The sequence below is a fragment of the Rissa tridactyla genome, chromosome 12, assembly GCF_028500815.1.
Source record: "Rissa tridactyla isolate bRisTri1 chromosome 12, bRisTri1.patW.cur.20221130, whole genome shotgun sequence".
Lineage (NCBI taxonomy): Eukaryota > Metazoa > Chordata > Aves > Charadriiformes > Laridae > Rissa > Rissa tridactyla.
In genome coordinates, this window is record NC_071477.1 from 103,917 (window position 1) to 131,467 (window position 27,551).

Genomic DNA, 27,551 nt, shown 5'->3' on the forward strand with positions numbered 1-27,551 from the left:
GAAATTAGCTGAAGGGGATACCTACTACCGTCACATTACTTGGACATGCCAAACAAAGTTCTTTGAAAATACTCAAGAAAATAACTGAGACCAAACTCATTAACCACAGTCTTTATTAACCTTCGAGTCCCAATGAAGCACTTTCATTGGAAAAGTTTAATTCATTCTACTTTTTTTATACTGTCTTGTGATATGTTCTACCTAAATATTGTAGGTATGAAAGGTAAAATTAGGAGTTACCTAATGTTCAATTCCCCCATTTATAAACATCATTAATGAATTCACTGCTAGATCCATTGAAATCTACAACACTATTCACTTAAATAAAATTAAACATGATTGCCAGTCTTTGCTATACAAAAGTCAAATCACATGCACGGTATTAGTAGGGGGCTGCATCAGCTCTCCTCATTCAGGTACGGCTTACAGCAATATTAGTGAGAGCTCTGCAACAGCAATGAGTACTGAACACTTCCTTATCAAAACAAGGGAAAAAATAGGATACTTTAACATAAATCGACAAGGTGTTTAGAGATGGAAGCTATCCAAAAATCTACTTAATAAGATAAGGTGTGTGGAATAAAGTTGAGGCTTGCTTACAGCTCTAGATCTGGGCACAGCACATAAAAAAAATTAGATATTGAATATCCACTAAACTGTGACAGTGATTCAATCATCGGTGCGTGACTGAAAGCCTATTTTTTTCCAAGTGAACCCTTAGGCAGTCTTTAACTTTTTTACTTTTAGATTAAGAAAGTTTCAATCCTGTAAAAAGAACAAACATCATCATGTTTAACGTATAAACACAATACATGAGCTTCATTTTAGACATTAGCCAGTCTTGTGGCTTGTGGCATATGGAATGAAGTATAAAGGAGGATCAAGTATGCTTTTGTAGGATCAAATTCACACAAACACATTGTCTAGCAGCAATTTTAGCATAATAAAAAAGAAAATGCCCTTAAAATGTAACTAGTTTTGAAAAGCTAAATAATTGTACAAATACTAATTTAAAGCAACTCATTTATAAATATTACTACATGGACAAAGTAAGGATACAAGGAATTCAGATTACTTGTTCCTTTTTTGAGTGGCGATGGGAATCAAAAGATGTGCATACAAATGAGACGTACGACACCACAAAGTTTTAGTAAACGGCTATCTTGCAGTAATACTGAAGTAATATAGCAGACAAATTCAACCCATCATTGTGGTCCACAGCCGTTAGCAGAGCCTCGTGGTCTTTGCTTCTATCCTATTATACATGGGCCACTTGTTCCTGGGGTCCAGCAGATCTCCCTACCTTTACAGCCTCTACAATCCTCTTTCACAGTATTGAAGTATGACAGCAACCACAAGTTTGGCCATTCCTTCCAATTCAGAATGCAGATATACATCCACATCACAAGTCCTAGTACTGTAGATTGACATCCGCAACTAACTCTGTAATGGACTGAGTCGATCTCACATAGAAATCTGGCAATAACCCAGGATTATAACAACAACCCGGACAGTACGATATATGCACAGGTAGGTCTGAATTTAGCAGAAACTTCTCGAGGTTAAAAATCTGAGCAAAAATGTTGTAACTTGATAGTACATTAAAGTCTTAGTATGCGAAAGCCTACAAACCCTCCCCAAAGATTCAGTAATGCTGTACTTACTTCTACACCAGAATATTTACACACTGAACACCTGAAAGGTTTTTCTAAAGTATGCTTGTAATGCCTGTGTCATAAAAGTTCAGCACCGGTCACAAACGCCATATCACAGTCACTGCATTTATAGGGTCTGGTCCCTGTAAGAATACACTGTGTCTTAGAATTTTATTTAACAACACAATGGTAAGATCTGTCTGCCTTAAATCAACTGCACAAGTTTTAATAGAACCTTTGCTGAGATTCTGAATTTTTATATACAATGAATGTACACCATAAATTTATTATAAACATGATTTATCAATTTGCTTCATATGGTTATATAGCAAAATGAAAACAGCACAAAAAATTCTATTATGCACATAGGAATCAGACACAACTGAAATCAATATTCAGTTGACAAAAATTTTTAGGAAAGTATTTTAAGAAAATAAGTTAATACATATAGACAGTTTCTAACTAGAGACCATGTCTTTTCAGCGTGGAGCTCCGGCAGAGGTGACACACATGATGTTTGTCATCAGAATGGGTTTTCACATGATGATTAAGACTTGATGTTCTGAGCGAGGTGAATGTGCACAAGACACAGCTGAAAACTGCTTTTTCTCCCGTGGGAACAAACACACATTTATATCGTATGACCTATAAAATAACAACTTTTTTAAAAAAATAGTACCAATTTCAATATAGTTCCTCTACTTTGTGTAAAACTACTTCATACTTCTAAATAAGAGGACTTCAAAATACATCACAAAAAAAAAAAATCAAGCCGTCAGGTAGAAATTACTATCTATTTAAGACTTTAGTCATTTGCCCAAAAAATAGTGCCATTTGTTAGTGATACAGTTTAGAACCTAATCCCAGGAAACCTAACTCTTAGCCTAGCTCTCACCTCCAAGACAGGATGAAAATTCCTCTCGATAGCATCATTAAGATGTGGTTCATCAAGGCACTTACAACCTGTACAACACACTTCTTGATGACAACTGTATAATCAGTACTAAGTAAGCTTGTTCAAAGATTCGGAAATGACAGGTTAAGCCATTCTCAGCTTTCTGGTAGTCCTGAATCCATAAAGTGTATGTAAAAAACATCATAATGTAAAAGCCTCTTTAAAATTATTAGCTGAATTTGAGGGGAAAAAAGATCAATTCCTTGAAGAAGTCACAGAATAAATTTATGCTTTCTATATTACGTAACATTTCTAAGTTCATGGCACAGTAGTAATGAATTTCTATTGAGCTTAACAAGTTGAAGAGTGAATGTGCGACACTTTCTGTTTTGAAGAAGATCTGAAACTGTGAAATGGCAAATACGTCATATCTGAAGAGGCTTCCCAGAACAGTTGCCTCAGCTCCCAAGTGCACTTTGTAATGATTTTCACACTGAGACCAAAATGGATTTTATACAATGCTTTACATCACCCAGAGATATGCAGCTAACACTTCGCTTCAATAACAGCAAACAAAAACACTTTATTGTTATTTATTCATTATGGATTCATGCCCACACAAAAGAACATTGTTAGCTTTGTTAAAGCTGCTCAAACGTGCCTCCTATAAACGCAGTTAACTAAAACAAGGGACACTAACAATTTGTACAATATCCATACTTTAAACAACCTCAGCCAAGATACCTTAATATCCACATACTATGACACACGCTTTTACAGACTCTTCAACATTACTGATGTCATCCAACTTTTACAGTACACACATACATTTTCTAGGGAAACAGTTGCTTATCCGTTCCCTTCTAAGTCGGTCCTTAGCTTCTGCAACATACTTTTCCGTTGCTAAAATCTGAAATCAGCCATTTTCTGTGACATTTACTTTGCTTATAGGAGATACCTTGCTGACAGGCATTGATACTCGCCCACCAGCCTCAGCCGGCAACTTGGAACCACTCTAAGCTCATCCATAAATCCCTGAAGAAGCACATTTTGAAGCTGAATGCAGGAACTAAGAAAGACTAAGTAAATTACTAGATTTATTCAAAGGCATTTACACAATATTAACTTTGACATCTCCCTGGAGGTTTCAAATACTACATGCTGTTCAAAAGTCCATTAATTTCTAAATGCCGTCCAAAATGTGTCTCCTGAACACAACACAGATGACATCATCCAGAACAAGTACCTTTTATCACTTAAGGCTGAAGGGTGTTATTCCTTCTTCCAAATTTCCACAGAATATTAGATTTAACCTAATCTGAATTTAACAATTAACACTGTGAATATTTAATACAAAATTTCAGCCTCGCTTCAAAATCTAACTTAACATATGTTATCTAAAAATGGACTACAAAGATTAACTTTTTACATTTTTTCTGATGCAGAGCACAAATCTGAAATTTTAAGATTCTTGGGATTTCTTACAACTGTTTGTTCTGACAGAGTTGCATATTCCTGCTCTTTACCGTCATCACATGAGTCTGACAAATCATCACTGGCTTTGCAGCTCTGGCTCTTTGTTTCCCCAAGAGTGAGAAAAAGTTCCTGTCCTCCCCCCTTTTCACATGGGGTCAGTTGCTGGACCGTATTTTCAAACACAATGACATCATTATCTCCGTCAATTTATTTAAAAAAGAAAACGCTTTACAATTTCCCTAACCAAAGGCAGTCACTAGTAGCAAAACAACTGAGCTATCAACAAGATGCAAGCTGCTAATTAATTTTGATTTTCAGTCTTAAATGCAACAAAAAATTTGCATTTAACATACAGCAGCCTAACTGGTAGGTGAACACTTACTAAAATTGAGCCCTAGCTCTTCAAGATTTTATATAACATTTCAAAGCGTCATTTTAGGATTACAGCACTGAGAACATAGAAAATTTTATCCTCATTTTCAAAAAACATTTTAAATTTAACTTCAGTACATCTACCTTTTAAAAGAAAAGGACAAGAAAGCACGCTCTCAACTTTTTACCAAACTAATATAGGATTTTTGCAGCCTACTTGTAATGCTTATATATTTTTGTCACATGGCAATTAACAAGGTTGTGATACTTTTTGCATTAGATAAACTTAAACATGACTATACCTCAGAAACTATCTAGGGTGGCACCAGAGTTTTAGAAGAAAAAGAAATCATAGAATCACAGAATTGGTAGGGTTGGAAGGGACCTTAAAGATCATCTAGTTCCAACCCCCCTGCCATGGGCAGGGACACCTCCCACTAGATGGGGTTGCTCAGAGCCCCATCCAGCCTGGCCTTAAAAACTTCCAAGAATGGGGCTTCCACCACCTCTCTGGGCAACCTGTTCCGGTGTCTCACCACCCTCATGGCGAGGAACTTCTTCCTAACATCCAGTCTGAACCGACCCATCTCTAGTTTTAATCCATTTCCTCTAGTCCTACCATTACCCGACATCCTAAAAAGTTCCTCACCAGCTTCCTTGTAGGCCCCCTTAAGATACTGGTAGGCCACATGTTATTATAAAACCAATAGCTAGAACGGAATAAATACCAACGTTCGTACGTACTTTTAATAAAAATGCATTTCAAATGAGATCATATTACACTTCCAGCTTTAATGACAACTGCTGTATTGTACTTACACAGGAAAAGAAGGGAAATTGTCTAACAATACTTAACAGATCTAGGCTGTTAAACCAAATGGCACCAAACTGGCAAACGGAATAAAAACTTGTCTGAACTTCAACAGGTTAGTCATCTTGAAAAGGTAAATTTTTAGTTTGCCTTTTTAAACATGGGATGAAATTATAAAAAGCTGTACAAAGGATTAGATACTTAAGTGCAACAAATTTGAATGCCTAGAAAAAATAATATTGAGGTCAGAACAAATCAGTGTGATAGTACAAGCTAATGTATTGCCATCTTTGCCACATCCAGAAACTGCACCTCAATCAGTAGCATGCCTGGTGGTTTCTCTGATGGCTTGCTTTCTGAACTCTTTGGTAGCCCTCTTTCTTGCAAAATGTTAACCAGAGTCAGCCCTAAGTCATAAAAAACACAGATCCCTTCCCACACACTTACAGCCATATCTGATGGCAAGCTGTGCTGCACACCCTGCCCCAGCCGCACCACCACCCCAGCCGGCGCTGCCAGCACCTCCCGCGCAGGGACAGTTATCAGACAGACCCCCTCCCAGTCCGCCTTCACTGGCTGCAGTGTCAGCAAGTGTTTTTCACCCTCTTCAGGAGACAGGGACAACACTGGGGGGACACCTGCTCCCATCCACATGTCAAATCCCGAACCGTGGCCACTGGCACGGCTCCTCTCCTTCACTTGAGTTATCCTGTCCCCATCTCATCCTCCTCTTCTGTCCCTATTTTCCTCTGCAGCCCTGATTTGGTGAAAGGCTCCAGCAGCTCTAAGGCCAGGTACAGCTCTGAGTGAACCTGTTCAAAAGGGGAGGTTAAAAACGAGGGCAAATCACAAACTTCCAGGAGAACCCCCTGGCCCTGCCTCGCATTCCAGCCCTCGAACCACCTTGCTGGCCTGCCCACAGACCTGCCGTGCGCCGACTACTACAGCACGCCTGCCACCCCCGCACTGACGACCCCTGCCCGCAGTCCCACTCCCACAGCCTCCCGGCCGGCCCTCACCCCCTCAAGCTCCCCCTGCTCCCGGGACAGGGGCTCCCACCACCCCAATCCACCTCACGGCCCCGCAGGAGGAAGGCTCCCACCTTCCCGCCCGCCAATCTGCTCCCGCGGCGGCGGTGGGCCCAGCCCCCGGGGGGCGGGCAGCCTCGGCACCTCGCGAGCGTGTCGGCCGGGCGCGCGTCCCGAACCCGGCTGCTTCCCCTCCGGGCGAGGGGGACGGAGAAGGGGCTCTGCGCTAAGTGGCCCCTTCCCTCTTATGCCCCTCAGCATGGGCGGCCCCGCGGCCCCGGGGGGCGGTCCGCCCCCTCGGCGGCAGCCGGGCTGGGGGCAAGCCCGCTCGTGGGCAGCATCTCCTGTCTGGAAGAGCTGGTTCCGCAGCTGTTAATTACCCAGGAGGTGCCAAGGACCTGATGTGGGCTAACCTCCAAAGGCCTCTCCGTGCAAGTGGAGCCCAATGCTCAGCAAAGAGCTTTTCTCACAGCAGAAGTGCGGCAAATCCGCGCCACTAGGCAGCAAGGCCTCCTATAAAAGCAGGCTGCTGTTTTGTCACATTCGAGTCCAAGATGAAGATCTGTCTGTCTTAGTTGTAGGCCCTTGACCTTCTGCTCCCACTTGGCTGGAGACCATGGGGCTGAGCTCAATTGGTTTCCCCACTTGCAAAATATTTTAAGTACTTCCCATGTGTCTCTCAGGGAAGCACTTCAGCCGGGGTGCCATGTCACTGGAGTGCTGCTGAAGAGCTGGCTGACTGCTAGTGCCGCAGCATCTCATACCCTGGGAGCTGAAGGATTTTACAAAATTGGCTGAAGTACATTTGCAGAGGCAGTAAAATGATACATAAGCATCATTACCCTATACTTTAGGCCAGGACTGGTTATTCAGTGAGAACAAGAAGTTTTAGACTCAAGAGTTCTTCAAAGGTATTGTAAAAATGTCTTTGAAGTAAACTTGTATGATTTGAGACTTAACATTTAATCTCGTGTACCCTTCTACACTAGCAATTTCCAACCATCAAACATTTTATAAGCCCCACTTACTACTAAAACTCTATTGTATACTAGGGCAAAGGATGGATTTGGAGCTTTATCTCTAAATATTACTTCAGTACAGTACATTGCAAAGTGACTATAGCACAGCGTGGTCCAGGTCCTTCTAAGCCACATAAACTTTAAACAAAACCAAACCGTTAACCAGTTTGTGGCTTTCCTTGCCTGTGTAAGTAACCCATTACAACCGGCATTTGTGAAATATCCTTAGCACAAAATAGCAGCAAATGCCGCCGGCCTGTTTAGCTGTACTGTTCCATCAGACTAGGTGATGTTTCACACAAAGCCAATATTATATGGTGTGTTTCTGAGTACAGTTAACACTGTTGGATACCCAGGAACCACGCGTTCCCTTTTCCACTGAACTTGTCAGGAACACTATTACTCTTTCTATGTTTTGGGTGCCTGAGATAGCAGGTGCTATACAGCACAATTGGAAAATACAGTGATTCTGAATACTGCAAAGGATGTAGTCATGAAAAGTATATCGGTGGGCCAGTGTAACAAGTTGTAAGAATGTAAAATTAAAAACTTCACATCCTGAAAAACAAGTGTCATGACAAGCCTGCTTTTAGGTCATTGACCTTACTAGGCCTTATCTTTAGAGACAGGAAGTTCCTGTAGCTCCCATAAATACCATAAAAGTATTGACAACAACTACTCCTATCCACAAATCTGCATAATCCTAAATGCAAAAGTAATATACTTTTTTTTTCATTTAATAACTTCAAATTAGTCATAACTATTACATTACTTGGAATCAGCACAAATCCAAAGCAAGTGTTAAAGGCTGAATATGCATTCTGGCAATTTAGGGATGATATTTTAGTTAGATACCATCTTCATTCATCATCTGCAGAATCTGTGGGCTCTCAGAACCAAAGAACAAGATGCAGAATACACAATATTCTTATAATTATGCTGCTGGTGACTGTAGCCAGAGATTATACTTACACATTTCTGAACCTTTTCAAGTTGCTATGTATACTATGCAATTATGATAGTTGAAGGGCACTGAGGAAAGAAGTTGTTACAATAATATATCCTCCTTTAGGTCACTTTAATGAGTTTTTCTGCACTTGAACAGTCATCGGCATCGAAAGGTTTCCTGCTTTGAACTTCTGCATTATTAATACCGTTAATACCTTTAGAGGTCTGTCACTATTTCCATCATGAACTCAAATGCAGAATACCCCCTTCATTCATTTTGTTGAATTTAAAAGAATAACTTGGATAAGCAATTTACAAACTCAACCGCTTTCTAATTACATTTTGACACAATAGAGGTTAACAGTTCCATAATGACCGTTATGGTCTATTGTACATACACTCTCCAGTTACCAATACTGCCTACTGCATCATCTATCTCTAACTGCAGTGAAGCTTCTACCCACTCCTCTAAAGGGTCTATTTCTTTGTAACAAATCAATAGTCTGCATGAAAAATCTATCACAAAAAGAATAGGGGACTTTTTTTGTTTTTTTTAAGTAGTAAATATATTTTGGGGTGCAAACATAGTCAATACGAATTATTGTTTGTTAGGAGTATTTTTTAAGGGATATAAGGAATTGAATGTAGGCCCATTCTCTTGTGCTAAAGTAATGTTACATAAAGAAATAAAATTCAGCCACAAAATTGCAGATAATTTGCTGATAAGAATCTACCAGTGCATGAAAGTGAATACACAGACAACTAAAATCCTAAATCAGCAGAGTAAATTCTGCCCTTGGCTGCACTAAGGAAACACAGCAAACTTTGTTCTGATCTGCATTTTCCTCTGAGTATAAACAGTGCAGCTGACTTTTTTGATAAGTAAAATATTGGATTATCAGTTCAGATTGTCAGTCTTAAATCTGAATAATGTCTTTTATAATATTTAAGATGCTTAATGCTTGTTAGATGGAGCTGACTTTTTAAAAAGCTCCATTACCGTGTAACATAAAGCATATTTGACCTTGAAAGCAGTTCATTCCCTTCCTGTGTTTTAGAAAATCACTTTGGATAACTGCAGAGGTTCTATAATCAGCCTTTACTGTGTATGCTTTGCACCTCCATCTTCCTATCATTGATCCTACACTACAGTCCTCTGATGACAACAGAGGAATTGCCATCAGTTTAAATGGGTTTGGAATTAGGCCCAGAGTAGATAACTACATGAAGCAATAATGGTGTAATTTATTTACACATTTTTGACCTGTCCACAAAACTCAGAGTAAATCAGGACTGTTGGCAGTACACTCGAAAAAGAAAAAAAAAAAAAAAAAAAAAAAAGAGAGAGAGATCAAAGCAAAAAAACCCAAACAAATAACCCCCAAGTTAACCTGCAGTGCTCATAATTGTTTCATTTATGATATTCCCTCTTGTAGTTGGAAAATCCATTCTCCTCCAGAACATGACTCCTGTTAATCTACAAGAAAACCCGGTCTTTGTTGTGACTTATTTTGACAGCTTTAATATAATTTTCCACCTGGCATCTGGAAAGTTTTCCATTTTCACTTTCACTTTCCTCCAATGTCTCACTTCTGTTTCCAAGTGTATGTCTTATTCACACTGCACCTGTCATAGCGGTATCTGTGCCTTAACACCAGCCTGAAAACATACACGCCTTTACTTTTCCTCTTACACCAGGGACAATTGCTACCTTCATCACCTGTTTTGCAGTGAGATATTGCCCCTCTTAATAATGACAGCAGTAGATAACCTCCTTCACACCATCACCTGTTTCAGAAAAAGCGAGTATACTTTTATAATCTTCTAATTCATGTGGCTCCTTTAAGTATTGTTCACTTTATGAAGCTGTAGTCACAAAATGATTGAAATCTTTTTGCTGTATGTTCTGGTACTGTAGTCAACTTGTACTTTTAGTGTCCTACTTTCACACAGATGAAGCACTTCGTAGGGGACCACCAAAAACCTTAATCAAAAAAATGAAAGCACGTCAGCTAATGAGTGAGATTTAAAAAAAAAAAATTAAAAAAATTATATTCTTTTGGATGCTGTTCTAAGCAACTGAAAATTGCAGATTCAGAATTAACTTAGTGCTTCAGTGCTGGCCTGGGAGATTCTCAGGAGAAATGGTACAGTCTGATTTTCAGAAAAGATACTGATCACTTGGAAAGAAGAGTATTATTAAAATATTTTAGCCTTTTGTTTGTTTGTTTGTTTTTTTGTTTTTCCTCCAGACATCTGGTTCTGAGATGGGAACGGCAGTTTATTCTCGCAGACATCATTTAGGATTCAGATCTGCCTTAGATTTCTTATCTACCCAAAAAACCACAATTCTCTGGTCCCCATCTCTACGGTCATATAAAAGGTAGTCAGACCTCAGACCCAGGAACTTCAGAATATACAGTCCAACTTGTTTCCTTACTTATTCCCCAAAGCAAAGGGAAGATGGGAGCATAGCAAAGCAAAGACAGATGGAAGTCATCCTGGAGGGTATTGATTGACTAGTGTCTAGCCCGGCTATAAATTACCACTTCTCTTTCTCGGTGCAAAGCGAAGGGTGAGGAGATCTGCAGAGCTCTCTCAGGGCACAATGCTTGCTTGCACTGAGCCGTTCGTGCGCCATCAGCTAGAGGTGGGCTGTGCCTAAAGCATGGGGAAAGCCTTGCTTTGCTCTCTCTCCAGTGCTATCTTGACTTTGGGAGGACAAATCATCTCTTTAAATATGAGTGGTTCTTGTAGAAGAACCAAAGCAACTTCTATTATGTTAAGTATTGCCTGTGCTTTTAAAAATCCTGCTCCATGCTGTTAATGATTATAATTATATAGCATGACAAAAAAAAGGGGTATAATAGTGTACAGATGTGGGATATATAAAAGGGGAGGTATTTAACATAAGCTTGTTAGAGCTGAAAGTACCAGGGATGATTGATTGCTCAGACACAAGTCAGGGAATTGGTCTAAAAAAAATATTAACCATAATTGCAATTTACCTATTAACCATTTATTCTAACATCATGATATATTTAGAAACAATTCTGACATCCAGTAATGCTCCATTTGCTCCTTGTGGCAAACAGCAGATCTGCGTGCCTGGGTCTGGTTGGAAGAAGAATGTTTACTTGAGAAGCATATTACTTCTTCCATTTCAAGTTATGTTAGTGTAGTTATACAGTTAACTGCACCTCAGTGACTTCCATTGTTTTTACAGAATACTCTTTAATCCAAGAGATAGCAAAGAAAGTTTTAAAGACAACTCTTTTTAGTAAGTTAGTAAAGGTGTCTGCTGCTGTTTGTGCAAGGGTCAAAAAGTTAAAAGTTTAAAAGGCAGAAAGTTTTCCTCTTGTTTTGACTAAACTGGAGGAAACGTGCTAGAGCTGTGCAGAATTTGATTGCCAAACACAAAGTGAAGATACACAGTGAGAAAATATAGTAAAGGTTTAACCCTACTGATGTAAGAAACAAACTCCAAGGATGCCCATGTTTCCTTGCTTTTATCACATTGTTAATCTTTAATCAGGAAAAGAGTTCTGAGAATAGCTTTTTGTGCACAGCTAAACAGACACCATTGCTTGGAAGTTAATAGGATCACCGGAGAACGAGACTATTAAATCATTGTCCTAATAAATCAACGAAGGAGATGTACAACCCAAAGGAGTTCAAATTCTGCTTCCACGTGGATATGCAGCAAGTGCACATTAAACCTTGCAAAATCAGCAGTAAGGATTTGGTTGTGGGTTCAGGAGAGCAGTGGCTTCCTGTATGATTTTTCTTCTGGCTCAGATCACAAATCAGCATGGGTGCTAAAGTTTCTGAGAAGCCTGAATCAAGCTTCTTGAATCAAAAATCCAAAGAAATCTAGAATGGGATACATTTAAGGGCATATATATTAGTGTGACTTCACTGACAGCAGGTGGTTTACTCCTTGATATTTATCAGCAGAGATACCTTAAGTCTTAGAGTCTTCCTGCTGCAGTGACGAATCATCACCTGAAGACCAAAACCAGATAACCCCATGCCTCTCCATGGGGGACAGGTAACAGAAATATGGTATAGCAGGCATAATTGTACCTCTTTTATGCTCCTGTAAGAACAGTCAGCCTTATAGTCCTCCACTTCAGAATCTTTTTAAGCAGCAAGATGAGGAAGTGCCTAGAAAGCAAATGAGAATAGCTAAGTGACTTGTGTTTTGTGAATAATCACTATTACTCTGTTCAGAGCTGCCTCTACAAACTTACGGTCTCTTGATCTGTCATTCATACCCTTCTTTGTTCTGTCTTAAACAGTAAGATTTCCTGGGCAGAGTGCATTTATGCTTTCACACAAAATAGCAAGGTACTACCTTAGTGCTATTGCAGTGCAAAGACCTGAACTAGACAAGGTTAACAAGTGGGTTACTTGATTTATTTTATTTGCAGAATGCAAGTTGGTTGCTCTTCATTTGTACATATTAGTTTAAGCTCATATATAAGAGGTTTCTCTTTAAGTAAACAGTATCCATATGAATCATCCCGATTCAGTAAATTTGGAGACAGGTACGGTTGGTCAGTCAAAAGAAGCATGTACAGCAGAGTCAGAATTCTGTCTTCCTAAAAGCATAAGAAAAAAGTATGATCCCCAAGGTCCAGTTGAAGCCTTGACCTCTTTACCGAGTGTTGTTTGTAGCAATAATCATACTTGTAGCACTTGTCTGGTAGGAACCATTTACACTGACAAAACAAAAATGCTTTTACATTGAAAAAATCCCACTGTGGTCCACCCATGTTGCTTTCTTCCTATTAGAAATGTGCTAAGCATAAGTGTACAGCATGTAGGATTTCACCTGGCCTGTTAACACATCAGCGTTTTCCACTAAACACAGAATCTATTACAGAGGTGATTGGTTTTTTGTAACGTTGATTTTCCTGCAGCAGTCAGGTTCAAGAACCTAAAGGTATCTAGTGCTTTACATAAGCACGTTTGCCTTCTGACCTTTAGATGTAGCCTAGCTTTGATTTCTGCAGAGTCAGCTTCTCTATCCTGTTGTTGCTTCCAGTGTTACAAAATGCTTGAAATATTCATCAAAGTTATTTTCCTGGGAAAAATATAGAACAAATATTACTTGAAATAGAAAACAAGGTTTAGCCCAAGTTGGTGCTTTTGTGTTGCTATCAAAGGAGAAAACATGTTATAGTAAATGCTTTTCATTTCAAATAAGAACATACTATTTGCATTACAATAATCTAGAGAGGACCCAGCAGGGACTATCTGTGGCACCGATATAAGGATGAGAAGAAATAATGATCTTGACTAATTAGGTTTTAAACTCCTCTGTCCGGGGAAGTATCTACCAAACTAGGAAGAAAGCACAAGAAAGCACAAGAAAAGAGAGAAATTGGTGGTATCACCTCTCAGCTCCTTTCCCATGGAGAGGCTAAAGGCTTGGGGATTAAAGTTACATGTCCAAAGCCAAATGGGGAGTCCATAGCAGAGGAAGGAAGGGAACGTAAACCTTCAAAATCTGCACCCACACTTACTGGTTAGAGCCATCGTTCTTTAAAGAAGTTGGCTCGTGAAGGAGTTTCCAGTGGGTCAGACTGCATGTAAGAAGGGATAAGTGACAAGAGAAACAAAAGGTAAATAGAAGTCTTTAAATAAATGAGAAAAAACACATTGCCAGTCAGGTAGACAGAGCTGTGTAACCCCGAAATGACAACTGACAACAGAGTGCTGCTAGCAAGTGAAGGATTGCAGAGAAATGAATGAACAGCATACAAAAGGAAGGAGCAAGAGGAGACAGGGTTACCTCATCCTATAAAAAAATAAACCCGTTCAAATTTTAAAAGATGCTGCTATGTCATTTCTTAAGGCCTGAGGAGGTGAAGTCTCTGTAAAAGAGCACAGTTAGCAGAACCTGAGTTACCAGCAGGAAGCCAGAAGACTGCTCTTGAACAAGAGGTTGAAACATCTCCTGCTGCTTGAAACTGCGTGCAAGGGTTTGTCATTTAAGCCTTCCACAGGTAGGAAGCAGGGAGCCCTTGACAGCTGCAAACATACGCCTCTGTGATAAACAGCAAGGGTGACCATTTTTATTTGCAAAGCTGAATCTCAGTGCCATCTGGGCTGTGTGTGACTGAGCAGAGCAGATGCTACATAGGTGATGGGAAACACACAACCTTATGCTGACTGTTTTCCACTCTGTTTAGTACAGTTTGTACCCTTCTCTCCTGTCTGTGGTTTTGCTGTGCCAGGACTTTCCCTAAAATACAGCCCAGGACTGATAACTCAAGCTGATACTAAACTAAGCACCAGACTTTGGTGACTTACATCAGAGAACATAAACACACGCTAACCCATGTTCCCCTCATTGGAGATTTACTTCCATTCGTTTTGAGAAGTTTTAGCATGTCTGTTGTCAAGATGAAAATGCTGGACAGGCTAACGAAACCGCAGTCTAATCACAGTAAGTCTGAGTATTTTTTTCCCCTTTCTCATTCCTCCGCCATCAGAACAAGCCTCTTGAAGACAGGCAAAAAAGTTACACTACCTTAGTGATCCACAAATGTTATATCTTACAGTCTGCCCAGGACAAATACTGTATCATTTAGGGTTGAAGAGCGGGAGGTAAGACGGGAAACACCATGCTCCCTCTTTGCTGATGCCTGTTCTGCCTGGTCCCATAGAATTGCCTAAGTTGGAAGGGACCTTTCAGATCATCTAGTCCAACCGTCAACCTAACTCTGACAAAAACCACCACTAAATTATATCTCTAAGCACCACGTCTCCCCGTCTTTTAAATACCTCTCAGGACGGTGCCTCAACCACTTCCCTGGGCAGCCTGTTCCAATGCTTAATAACCCTTTCAGTGTAAATATTTTTCCTAATATCCATCCTAAACCTCCCCTGGTGCAACTTGAGGCCGTTTCCTCTTGTCCTGTCACTTGGGAGAAGAGACCGACCACCACCGCTCTACAACCTCCTTTCAGGTAGTCTCACCATTCACGCGGCGCATGAGGAGAGAAGCGTGCAGCACATGCAGCCAGAGCCTCCAGACCTCCTGCAGCTGGGCCAGTGCTGAAGAACTGCCTGCAAGAAAAGGGGCTGTGAGGCAGAAGTATCACACAGGGCTGTGCAGGATCCGGAATAAACACTTGGCTCAGTTGCAGCCTCTTTTGCAACTGCAGGCAATTTGGACAGTTCATGTTTTCTTCTGGAAATTGAGGGAGCAGTTCCTGCCCTGGTCTTTGTAAGCTGTATGCTTGCAAGGGCTGCCCCTGGATCCGAGCTTGTGTGGCACCCAGTCCAGCAGCAATTGCAGTAAGCTCAGTATCGGCTGAGAACAACTTCACAGCAAAAATAATAATCAAGGAGCAATGTTGGTCCGTTAGTAGAATACCTCAGAGAATCTTTAAAAAAAAGCTACAATTTTATAACAAAAAACTCAAGTGACAAAATCTGTGGAGGTGACAATATATAGGATAATTAGCAACTGGAGGGGAGTAGAATTTCTGAGTAGTATTATACGTCATTAACAACTTTCAGATTTCATTGAGAGTGCTTTGTTGCACCTCGGTTCATAGTGATGAGTTAAGCTTTCTTGTGACGCTTTTCATGAGCATCTAAGGATTTTTATGTTTATTGAACTGAGTTACAGTAAGTCAGTGAAAGTGGAAGTGCTCAAAACCTCTATTTTGAACACCCTGAATAGCGTCCATCAAAGCAAACACCCTGAAAACACTCCTTGTTGAAGACTATCGTCTAGAAGTGTCAGATTTACACTAATTTAAATAATTTGACAGCTTCCAAGAAGACACCTGATGAGAATCACATTCAAGTGTCAAGAAGCACAGAGAAAAAGTGCCAAAAAAAGTTCAATCTGAAGAAATTGTATCAGCTATTAGATGAGTTTTGTAACACAGTTACTACTAAAAATGATTTCTCATTTAAATGGAAAATAAACTTTACATTCAAGATTTTTATTTTTTTTTTTAAAAAAAACCAACCTTACATCGCCCCCATACCACCTCCTGTGTTTCTCCCTAGTGAGATCTCCCAGCTCACTGAATCCAGAAGGCAGACACACACATGGTGAACAGCAGTACACACTGGTATTGGGTGAACGCCTCAAGACCACTGTTACTGAGCCATTGGAGGTACTACTTCTGGGTTGTTGGGGGGGGTGTGTGTGTGTGTGGGTGTGGGTGTGGTTTTGTTGTTTTGTTGGGTTTTTTTGTGGGAGCCCCTGGGAGTTATGAAAATTCAGTATCTTCAGATTAAACCTATAATGTCTTGTGCTGGATATCTAAAAGCTGAATCTCTAAATTAGAAGATTCTTGAAAAAAAAAATCTTGGCCCTGATTTGCATATGCTCCATATTTCATTGCACCACATACTATGTCTGTTTTATATATGGGCTTGAGGCTTACTGTGTGTTTGTGATATGCTTTGAGATCCTCTGATGGGAGGTGTTACCTAAATACAAGTAATTTGATGCTTAAGTGTCTAGAATTCCCAGTGGACATCTCCACTCAAGACCTGCTGCCATCACAAATGAAAAACATTTGGAATCCTTAATGTGATTTTTAATGGACATATGTTCATAACACAGTGCCACCAATTTGGCATATTTAGTGTCTTCTCAAGAGATGCCCACAGTTTGTATAGCAAGATTGTGGGAGGTTAGGATTGCAGTGTGAGAAAATTTGCACAACACCTGCCTGACTATAATTTAATTGGCAGAAACTAATGCTCCGAGTTTGGGGATTTTTTCGTCCGCTCAAAACCAAAGACACACTAGGACTAATCCTGCTGTCTTACGCTGTCAATTTTAAGCTTTTATTCTGACTTTACTTGTGCCGAAATGTGATAATTTTATGGTCCACTCTCTTTTTTCTGACAACTGAAGCATTGCTTCAGTTTTACTCTCAGTTGTTATTTCTGTGTATGACGACTTCTCTGGCCAGCAGGAAGAACTCAGTGGTTTTGTACTTCACTGAAAAAGGGGTCCGCTTAGTATTACTGAAGATTATGCCCCATTTTATTTTTAATGAGGTACTTAATCATATGTTTTAAAAGGAAAACAGTTTACAAAGTATTTCTGATCACATCCACCAGCAACACAGTACGTGGACTCCAAAGACAAACACCACTGCTGAAATTTTTAAATTGTCTTTGATTTTACCTTTTCTTGCAGCAGAGCCCTGTCTGCAGCAGTCTTTAGCACCTCTTATCCTACCAGATTTTTGTTTTCTTTTTCAGGAATGTTTGGCCTTGCAATGCATCAAGGACGGCCCCTCTTACTTCACTATTTTCTTCCCTTCACGTTTACAAAACATAATAAAAAGCTTTGCAGGAGAGATAGAGGATACCGTCGCAGGGGAAGCGTTCCTGCAGCGTGAGATTCAGCTCCATGCAGGCGAGCTGCAATCCTGATCCGTGCTGCTCTGCCAGACCTGGCTGTCAGGGCTTGCAAATCACTGCTGGCTGCCTCAGCAAAAGCCAGCATCTCATCGACTGCACACTGAGCAGGTGGTGGGTTATGAACACCCTTTATATAGGATACGCACACAAATTTTGTTGCTTTAAAGAACTCCCTGAAACTTAGTTGGGATTTCTAGATTTCCTGTTGTGCAAACTACCATTGACAATATTTTACATGCATGCTAGAAGCCCCATCAATATAAAAAAGTGACAGGCTGGCATGAAAGTGTCGCCTTGTCCAGGCCCCACATGCCTTGCTGGGACTGGGTGTAAGTAGAGGGCGATGGAATGGCAGCAGGGTTATTTCTACAGTTTTTTTGTGTGATATAATTCAGTCTCCACACACCCAGACTACATGGACAAATAGACCTTTCTTTATGAGCACGATGGTCTAACATGGAGTAGGGGAAGGTAAAGAGCTGAAAGACACACAAGCAGGCAGGCGCAGTTAGAGGCAAGACCTCAAAATGTCTGAAGTCACACTCTCACCCTCAGAATTATAAGAGTATCATATACTACCACAACAGATACAGATGTGTACATGTCTGTATATGTTCATACACGTACAGTGCACTTCACACATATAACAAAGTGTGCAGCCACATTCCCGGGTAGTTTTGTGCCTTTTCTTTGAGTACTAATTTCAAGATTGGGTTAGTATTTTATGACCCCCATAGGACTCCCAGTAAAATAAGACAGAACATTTGAAGGAAGGGGTTAATTACAAGACAGTTGCTCTTCTGCCTCTTCTGAGCTTGTCGCAATAGAAAGTAATTGTTTAGTTTGCAAAAGCCTAAAGCAAGCCATAAGCAAAAACTTTCTCTCCTGCACTGAAGAAAACACAGCATTTAGATTTACATTGCTTGCTTTTTTGCTTTTTAGATTTACATTGCTTACATTTTTGCTTTAAGGCCTCCGGGCAGGCGTGTGTAGAGGTTATTCAGGCCTGCCAGTGCTCACTGTTGAACTTTATCCCCGGATCAGGCAATGTTCCCAAGGAGAGTAAACACACCTTGGACGAGCCTCCACTTCACAGCCAACTAGCGAGTATCTACCTGCCGAATGTGCCAACTCTGCTTTGCCTGGACGACCCCCACGCTCCCAGTTCCAGATACTCTTTGTACTCAACCTTACCCACACACCGAGAAGTTACCACGCTTTTGGTTTCAAAGCCAAATTGGATCAAGTTTGATTAAACTGCTACATTTTGTAACTGCCACGAAACAGCAAATACAGGGGCTAAGAGTCACCGCTTTCAGCATTCATTAATCAAATCTGTTAAATGATTACCTCGTTAGGGCTGCTTTGTTGACAGCTCTGCATGATGACAATGTTAGTGGCACGGTGCCAAGACACATCCAGTGGTGACGTAAAGGACAAGCCTCTGTCACCTCACCTAGTGGGATGGACACTACCACAAAGAATATTTAAGGAAGGAGGATGCTTCCTTGGAAAGCAGTGATCGCAAGAGTACTCCAAAGCAAGTGAAACAGGATCAACTGAAAGGGACAGCAGAATCCCCTCTGACATCCGACTCAATCTTATAAGGACAGTAAGTAGAATAGCCTCTATTTTTTCCAGCTTGAAATTACCAGTGATCCAAGTTCTCTATATAGATTCTAAAGCCGAAGTACATGATCAAGTCTATTACAAATTCTACTTTTCCACTATACATTGTTAGGAAGGCTTATTGACACTGGTTAGAATGTCATTAGTACGCTAACACACCTAACATATTTGATTTTAGATTGCGAGCAGTATTTCAAAACCATCAACAAGATCCACTACACGTTCAATAATGCCCCCACAGTTGAAAGCCGAGGTAAATGTCATGCCCAAAGTTGTGCAGGGGGATTTGAAGAGCCTGCCTCCAGAAGCAAGGGATTTCATTGAAAGTAATGCCAAGCTGTGCCAGCCTGAGAGCATTCATATCTGTGATGGCTCAGAAGAAGAAAACAAAAAAATTCTGGACATCATGGTAGAACAAGGCATGATCAAGAAGCTGAGCAAGTATGAGAACTGGTGAGTAGCCTGAAGGAAGTCAAGCATGAACTCAGAATTGCAATATGCATGTTCTATCCTGTTTACTTTTAAAACTGCTTATAACCCCTCAATATTAGCTTTCCAGGAACATTTTGGCGCTGTAGCTTACATAAGTGAAATACTCAGTAAAAGCAAGCTTTCCTCTAGAAATTAACATAAAGCATATTATTGATTTGGACTATCAACTGTACATTGTCTCTATTGACATTATTTCAGGGAACTGACATAATGTCATGAGAGTTATGTAACTAATCATTAGCAATGGCTAAATATTATTTAACAAATACATCTTTCAAAGATTTCTACTATTTTAGTCAATTAGTTTATTCATCAAATACTTTTTTGTGACATTCAAATAGCTCTGTGGGTGTTCAAATATTATTCAGTACAGGCATTATTCATACCGTGCTGATGAGCTTTGACTGTAATGTATTCAGCAAATACTTTTTTCAAATATTTCATCATCTCTCCCAACTAACCCAACATGAAAGAAGAATATTAACAACAAGTACATAGTCAGGAATTACGTGACAACCAAGAGATCTTCATGGAAGAAATCTGCAAAGACTTTTGAATAACTAAGTGCAGGAATTTGGCAATCTGTTTGCAGACTATTTGGGAGAGAAAAGGGCAAGATTCACCAGATAAATTATTCATTGTTAATTATATGCTTAGCTGTAGTGATGATGGTTATGACAGCCTAACTAGAACATTTTTATACTCGTGGAAAATTTCTATGCACAGAGGTGAAAATGTAAAACAATTCTCTCTATTGAAAATTGATGGCAAAAATTCTTTAGAGGGGAAAAAGAATCTCCTTTTAATAAATTCCTTCACTTTTACGATCATGCCTATACTCAGTATTTCTTTTGTGATGCCTCTAACTTAAAGGACTGTGCCAATCCACTAAGCTGGATTCTGATCCCACAGGCACTTATACCAACACTTAGAGTACTTGCTTGGCATCCACTTTGCTTGAGGCATCATTTTGTGGTCCCCATGCAAAACAGCTTCACACTGATGAGAATATGAATTAAATAAGATTAACTTTTCCCTGGAAGTTAGCAACAGAGAATAAGACTAAGATAAGAGGCAAAGGAGAATTAACATGTAACCAGAATTTTCTAGGCCATATAATTTGTTATTCATACTGGAAAGTCTCGAAACAATTTGTATGAGAGAATGTATCTGACTGATTTTTGAGATTGTCTGCTGCGCTTGCTCTGTCACTGTAGTTTTGGCCTTACAAAGCATTGTACCCTTTTGTGCTAAACCAATCCCACAGAAAGGTAAAAAGCACTATATTGATATTTAAAGTCTAGTTTCCTGATTTTTGGTGAAATGCAGCTGGTTGGCACTCACTGATCCAAGAGATGTTGCAAGAATTGAGAGCAAAACTGTCATCATCACTCAAGAACAGAGAGATACCACTCCAATCCCTAAAACTGGAACTAGCCAGCTGGGTCGCTGGATGTCGGAAGAAGATTTTGAAAAAGCCTTCAATACCAGGTTCCCCGGCTGCATGCAAGGTAGGCAAGAAAAGGACAATTGACATTAACAGAGACACTACTACTGGTAGTTACTGTAATCTTTAAAGAAAGATTTTAGCTGAAGGTTTATACCCCTGATATTAGTTACTTTGTTGGTTTCATCCGGATCTTTACCATAGATCCGAGTGCCTGTGCAAGGATAGTCTTCAGTCTCTTTCCATCATTCTTCATAAAGAGGGGCAAAGTATGGTACGAAAATTTGGTTGATTGTTTTTCAGGAAGTTAAATAGCAACTAAGCAGCAAACGGGAAGTGAGGTGAGAATGGAGGACACCCATCCCCACCAACAATTTCAGGTTCAGTGATTTACACCAACAGAGAACTTGGCCTCCACCCACATTTACTGCTGGCTAGACAATTTGATAGAACGGTTGCTCTCAGCATTTAACTTAAAATTTCTTGCTACACAATTAGACAAAGCTACAACTCTTTAAACATTATCAGAAATACCCACAAGACAAACAGCTTTTAAATGAGTGAGAAAACCTCCGTGTTAATAAATGTTATTTCAGAAGTTCCTTGTTTTGCCCTTTGCCACATCTTGCTACTCCCTGTTTTCCAGGACGTACAATGTATGTCATTCCCTTCAGCATGGGGCCTATTGGGTCTCCTTTATCCAAGATCGGGATTGAGCTGACAGATTCACCATACGTAGTGGCCAGCATGAGGATCATGACACGGATGGGAACAGCTGCTTTGAAAGCCCTGAGCAATGGGGAGTTTGTAAAATGTCTTCACTCAGTTGGATGTCCTCTACCTCTAAAAGGTAAGAGACTAAATATTGTCACCCCTAGAAATTCCCAGGGGCATGTTTTAGAGCTGACTGTGTGTTCTTGGCACATGGGAGACACTCACCATAGAATACCAGGGTGGTGTGTGCAACTAAGAGAGTGGTGAGCCCCTGGCCCAGGTTGCCCAGAGAAGCTGTCTGCCCCATCCCTGGAGGTGTTCAAGGCCAGGTTGGACAGGGCTTGGAGCAACCTGGGCTGGTGGGAGGTGTCCCTGCCCATGGCAGAGGGGTTGAAACTAGGTGATCTTTAAGGTCCCTTCCAACCTAAACCATTCTGTGATTCAGAACTCAATTAAACAAATTAAAGCTCAACGTGAGTTTTGTGGAAAGGAGATTATTATCCCTAGTACTTACTGGAGGGGTTTCCTTTAAAGCATCTGGTATGAGTTGCTGTCAGAGGCTCAATGCTGATGAAACAACAGTGTGATCCAGCATAGAAACTACTGCATTCATGAGTACAACATTCTGTTCTGCAGAACCATTAATCAACAACTGGCCATGCAACCCGGAGTTAACACTGATTGCCCATCTCCCGGATCGCAGAGAGATCATTTCATTTGGCAGTGGTTATGGAGGAAACTCCTTACTGGGGAAAAAATGCTTTGCTCTCAGAATTGCCAGTAGAATTGCCAAAGAGGAGGGCTGGCTAGCTGAGCACATGCTGGTAAGAGCTATTAAATCATGTGTTTGAACAGCCATTAAACCCTGAATTAGCTCAACATAAATACATCACATCTTGCTATCAATGAAATTAGTCTCATATGGATAGTCCTGTAACATTAGATATGAATTTATCACATGGCAGGCTTATGAGAAATAGGAAACTGCCTGCAAGGTTAAGTACCAAACCTTTTTAAAGAGTACCTGCTGTAAAATGAGAAATCAAGAAATATTTGGAACTTTTGACGGTGGCTACTTATAGGCAGATCCATGTACTTGAGCAGAGCCTAAACATCATCACTGGGAATCCACATTACCCCTAGAAGTCTGATAGGAAAAGATTCATGCAAATTTTGAAAATTGTCTTTCATATTATGAAGAGGTCTATGCACTCAAAAATCTGCAAATATTAGATTTTCTAAATGAGTTCTGCTTTGTACCCTTCCGGCATTTACTTTTTGCTGTCATTTAAACGTTCTACCACTATAAAATGCCACTGAAAAAAAGAATTTCAGAGTCCATAGAGAACAGTTTCAGAAAAAATATCTATGGACTCTGAGAAGTGCAGAAGTATCCATATGTGAAGTGCTTTTACTTCACTGCAGTCATGTAGCCAAAAGAGTATTGCCTAGTTTTCTTCTGTCTTGGCTAAGAAACACAGCTGTATACAGTCTGTGTGTCTTTAATCAGCAAAATAAAAATAAATGTTTGAATTATATACATACCTGATGTTTTTTAAAAATATAGGAAATTCTTACAGATATTTCCAGGACAAGAAGAGTAGACTTTTTGATTAATGAAGTACAGTTTGAGTTATTTGTCAGCTATATTGTATGGTGCTTCTTCTGTAGGAACAAGTTCACATAATTAAAGATTTCATCATTACCACTTGCTGGGAGACCATCTTTGAAATGAAAAGTGCAAGAAAAAAGACTGTGTTTAACAGTTGCATTAATTTTCCAATAGATCCTGGGCATTACCAATCCAGAAGGTGAAAAGAAGTATTTTGCTGCAGCATTCCCTAGTGCATGTGGAAAAACTAACTTGGCCATGATGAACCCAAGTCTGCCAGGATGGAAAATTGAGTGTGTGGGTGATGATATCGCCTGGATGAAATTTGATGAACAAGGTATGGAACTGAAATTGGATTGTTTTACAGTCCAGTACAGGTTGCTTTTAGGACCAGCAAGACATTCTACAAAATTCTGGATAGAATTAAAACAGTTTGATTCACTTATATTTTGTTATGTAACTTCCAGGCAACTTAAGGGCAATCAATCCAGAAAATGGCTTTTTTGGTGTCGCCCCGGGAACCTCAGTCAAAACAAACCCCAATGCTATTAAAACCATATTCAAGAACACCATCTTTACCAATGTAGCAGAAACCAGTGATGGAGGTGTCTATTGGGAAGGCATTGATGAACCATTAACACCAGGAGTAACACTGACTTCATGGAAGAACAAGAAGTGGACCCCAGACAGTGGTAACCTGGCCCACTCCACAGTCTCTCTACGCTTTCTTTGCTGAATTCACATTAATTCTGCCATTATGACCTTTTCATTGTATTCTGTACAGGGGAGCCTTGTGCTCATCCCAACTCAAGATTCTGCACTCCAGCCAGCCAGTGCCCAATCATGGACCCTGCATGGGAATCAGCTGAAGGTGTGCCCATTGAAGGGATAATATTTGGAGGCCGCAGACCTGCTGGTAAGAGATGCATCAGCCACATATCAAGGCTGAAGTGCTGACCACAGTAGGGTTGAAACACAACTGGGCATAGACACAGATTTTGCTTTCACAGCTGCAAAAGCAAGGAAATAACCATGTTAGTCTAACTTCTCCACTTTAGCATTTGACACACACATACAGCCACTGACATTTCAACGTCTGAATTGTTAGATGTTAACACAAAACAGGTAATAATAATAATAAAGAGCTGGGGAGAAATTAGGACCCCCTAACCAGGGTTAATACATAGACACAATGGCAAATTGCTACACTTGTCTCAATTGCTTGCAGTTTATGTAGTTCAGATAGGAAATGGTTAGAGAAATGAACCAGTTGTAGACAGTTTACAGGAAAGGAAGTGAAATAAATTGATGTGTTAAAGGCCCCCTAACGTTGGAAAAGAAATATAAGTAATGCTCGGTCTGAGTCTAATATCATGACCACAGGACCAGATTCTATTTCCAGTAAAATCTGCTGGGGATTCCGAGGTCCCAGATATCTCCCTCTGAGCCACTAAACATTGACATGTTCAGTAATCAGTAACCAGTTTTGAAAACATTCATATAAACTACTTTGCTATAAGAGGGCAGGAAATGAACTGATTAAAAAAAGAGGAAAAATTAGAATACATTATACAGTAATGTGTTCGGCAGTATCTCAGGTAGCAAAACCTATTATAAAAATGTTTCTGGACCTCTAATTACTGAGTGATTTTGTTCTTTACAGGAGTGCCTCTCGTATATGAGGCCTTTAACTGGCAGCATGGAGTATTTATAGGAGCAGCTATGAGATCTGAAGCAACAGCAGCTGCTGAGCACAAAGGTAAATCAAAAATTTAATCTGCCTACCTGTTTTAAAATCAATCCCCTCTGGACTGCCTGCTCCATCCTCCTCCCCTGCTCTTTTGCATTTCAGTCTTGGCAGCTAATTTTACAATCTCTGCATTTTCGTAATAGAAAATGTTTGTATTGGAATTAAAAGCCAAATTCTATGTAAAAGTCAAATTAAGCAAAATAATCCCCTAGGTGGCAAGCATACAGAACAGGGTGCAGGCACGGCGTTGCCAGAAGCCTTGATATAGAGTTCTTGTTATAGTCTGGGATAAATAAACTTAAACTTTCTCTTCTGTTAGAGCTCAACATAAATACACGAACAACGAAAGCCAGCTTTTGAGGATCTTCATTTAGGCTGATGAATGTGAGAGTTAAGAAATTAATTTCCACCAATTACATAAATTAATTTAAATTGTACTTTTTTCTACATCAAGGATAACGCTTGTGTTGTTTCTTAAAGCTCTTTGGTTCAGATGCAGATGGGTAGTTGGGACCATAAGTACTAAATCCTGGGAGGATCTGAATCTTTGTGTTTTAGAATAAATGTACCATTTATTACCTTACATTTGTGTTTTGAACAGGCAAAATCATTATGCACGATCCATTTGCCATGAGACCTTTCTTTGGCTACAACTTTGGCAAATACTTGGCCCACTGGCTCAGCATGGCACATCGTCCAGCTGCAAAACTACCAAGGATCTTTCATGTTAACTGGTTCCGGAAAAACAGTCAAGGGAAACTCCTGTGGCCTGGCTACGGAGAGAATTCTCGTGTGCTGGAGTGGATGTTCAACAGAATTGAAGGGAAAGCCTCTGCCAAGCCAACTGCCATAGGTTACATCCCTGCTGACACAGCTTTGAACCTGAAGGGTTTAGAAGATGTCAACTGGACTGAACTGTTTGATATCTCCAAGGAGTTCTGGGAAAAGGAGGTAGAAGAAATCAAACAATACTTCGAAGTGCAAGTTAATGCTGACCTTCCCTATGAAATAGAAAGAGAAATGCTTGCCTTAGAGATGAGAATAAAACAGTTGTAACTGATCAAACCCACAGTTACTTATCAATCCACTCATACTAAGACAGGACAAACACATTTTACCAGATCACCACTGGAAGCGTAACAGCACACTGATGGGCAGGGAGTTATAATGAAAAGTAGGTCTTAGTTTGGTTAGAATATAGGTAGGAGCATTCTAGAAGTAACTCCATACCTAATGATTTACGTCAGTTGTTGTCAATAGGTGAGCAGCCGAGGGAACGTATGTGCACGTGATCTTCAAAACCCTGATCTCTCACTTACATGCACATATAGCCATGATGTGTGTAAATTACTTGCCTAGTTCTGCATATACAGTCCAAACCAATCCAGCCTTCAAGGGGCAGCACATTGTTTCTATCACACAAACCACTAGTGTCGCAGATGCTACAGGAAAGAAGAAACTTAGATGCTGTATATATGTATTACCTAAACATATTTCATGGCTTAAATATTTTTTAGAAAAATGAAGTTGTAACTTTCTATCAGAGCTAAAGATGGCTTTGTATTACTAATGCATATTTAAAATATTGCTATTATATATGCTTCACGTTCCTGTGATTCCACGTTTTGAATGGCTTGTTCTTTATTGTTGAAATAAATGTTTATACAAAATATAACTTCAGTTCCAGTATTCTCACTGTTAATAAACTACATGCATATAAATTGGGCCTTCTTGTCAATACCACAGCACACAGAGAGATTCACATGTGGAAGTTAGATGTTGACTAGCATTGATCTGCTACTCCTAAGCCAACTAGTTTAAGCCATGTACTTTCTTTGCAACTTTTATTCAAGCCAAAGGAAAAATCCAGAAGTGATGATACCAGCTGCAAGCAGTCATCCAGCTAGTGAAGTGCTCTCCATAACTGGGCACTGTTAGATAATTCAGGCATTTATAAAATAAACTACCCTCAAGGAAACCCCCATATTAGGGCCTTGCTCATTTGCTAAGGTCATAGGATTTGTCTCTGTTCCACAGTACCTTGGTTTTTGCAAGAATAGCTAGTGGAGCTGTTGAAGTAAAGACAGTTTGGGAAGAGTTTTCCAGATTTCTTGAGATGACTAAAGCCTTAGAGCTCAATGAAAATAGGGGTAGGGGCCTGTGTTGCCTTAGATCCAAGATACTAAAGCCATCCCTTGTTCTCCCAATTAAAGGTGCCCTTTACATGCTTCCCACATCCCTGGCAGGTATCCTGCTTTTTCACTTTGAATGCTCGATCTCCCAAAATAT

General features: G+C 40.0%; 1 protein-coding gene across 1 annotated transcript; it reads left to right on the forward strand.

Moving 5' to 3' along the window:
- Nucleotides 1–19,101: 19,101 nt before the first annotated feature.
- On the forward strand, nt 19,102–26,984 carry PCK1 (phosphoenolpyruvate carboxykinase 1). The gene is made up of 10 exons (XM_054218522.1): nt 19,102–19,230; nt 19,426–19,700; nt 21,069–21,250; nt 21,833–22,036; nt 22,537–22,724; nt 23,687–23,849; nt 23,980–24,204; nt 24,297–24,428; nt 25,176–25,271; nt 25,864–26,984. Exons 2-10 carry the CDS (start codon nt 19,477–19,479, stop codon nt 26,316–26,318), a joined length of 1,869 nt encoding a protein of 622 aa, XP_054074497.1. The 5' UTR covers nt 19,102–19,230; nt 19,426–19,476; the 3' UTR covers nt 26,319–26,984.
- The last annotated feature ends 567 nt before the right edge of the window (nt 26,985–27,551 follow it).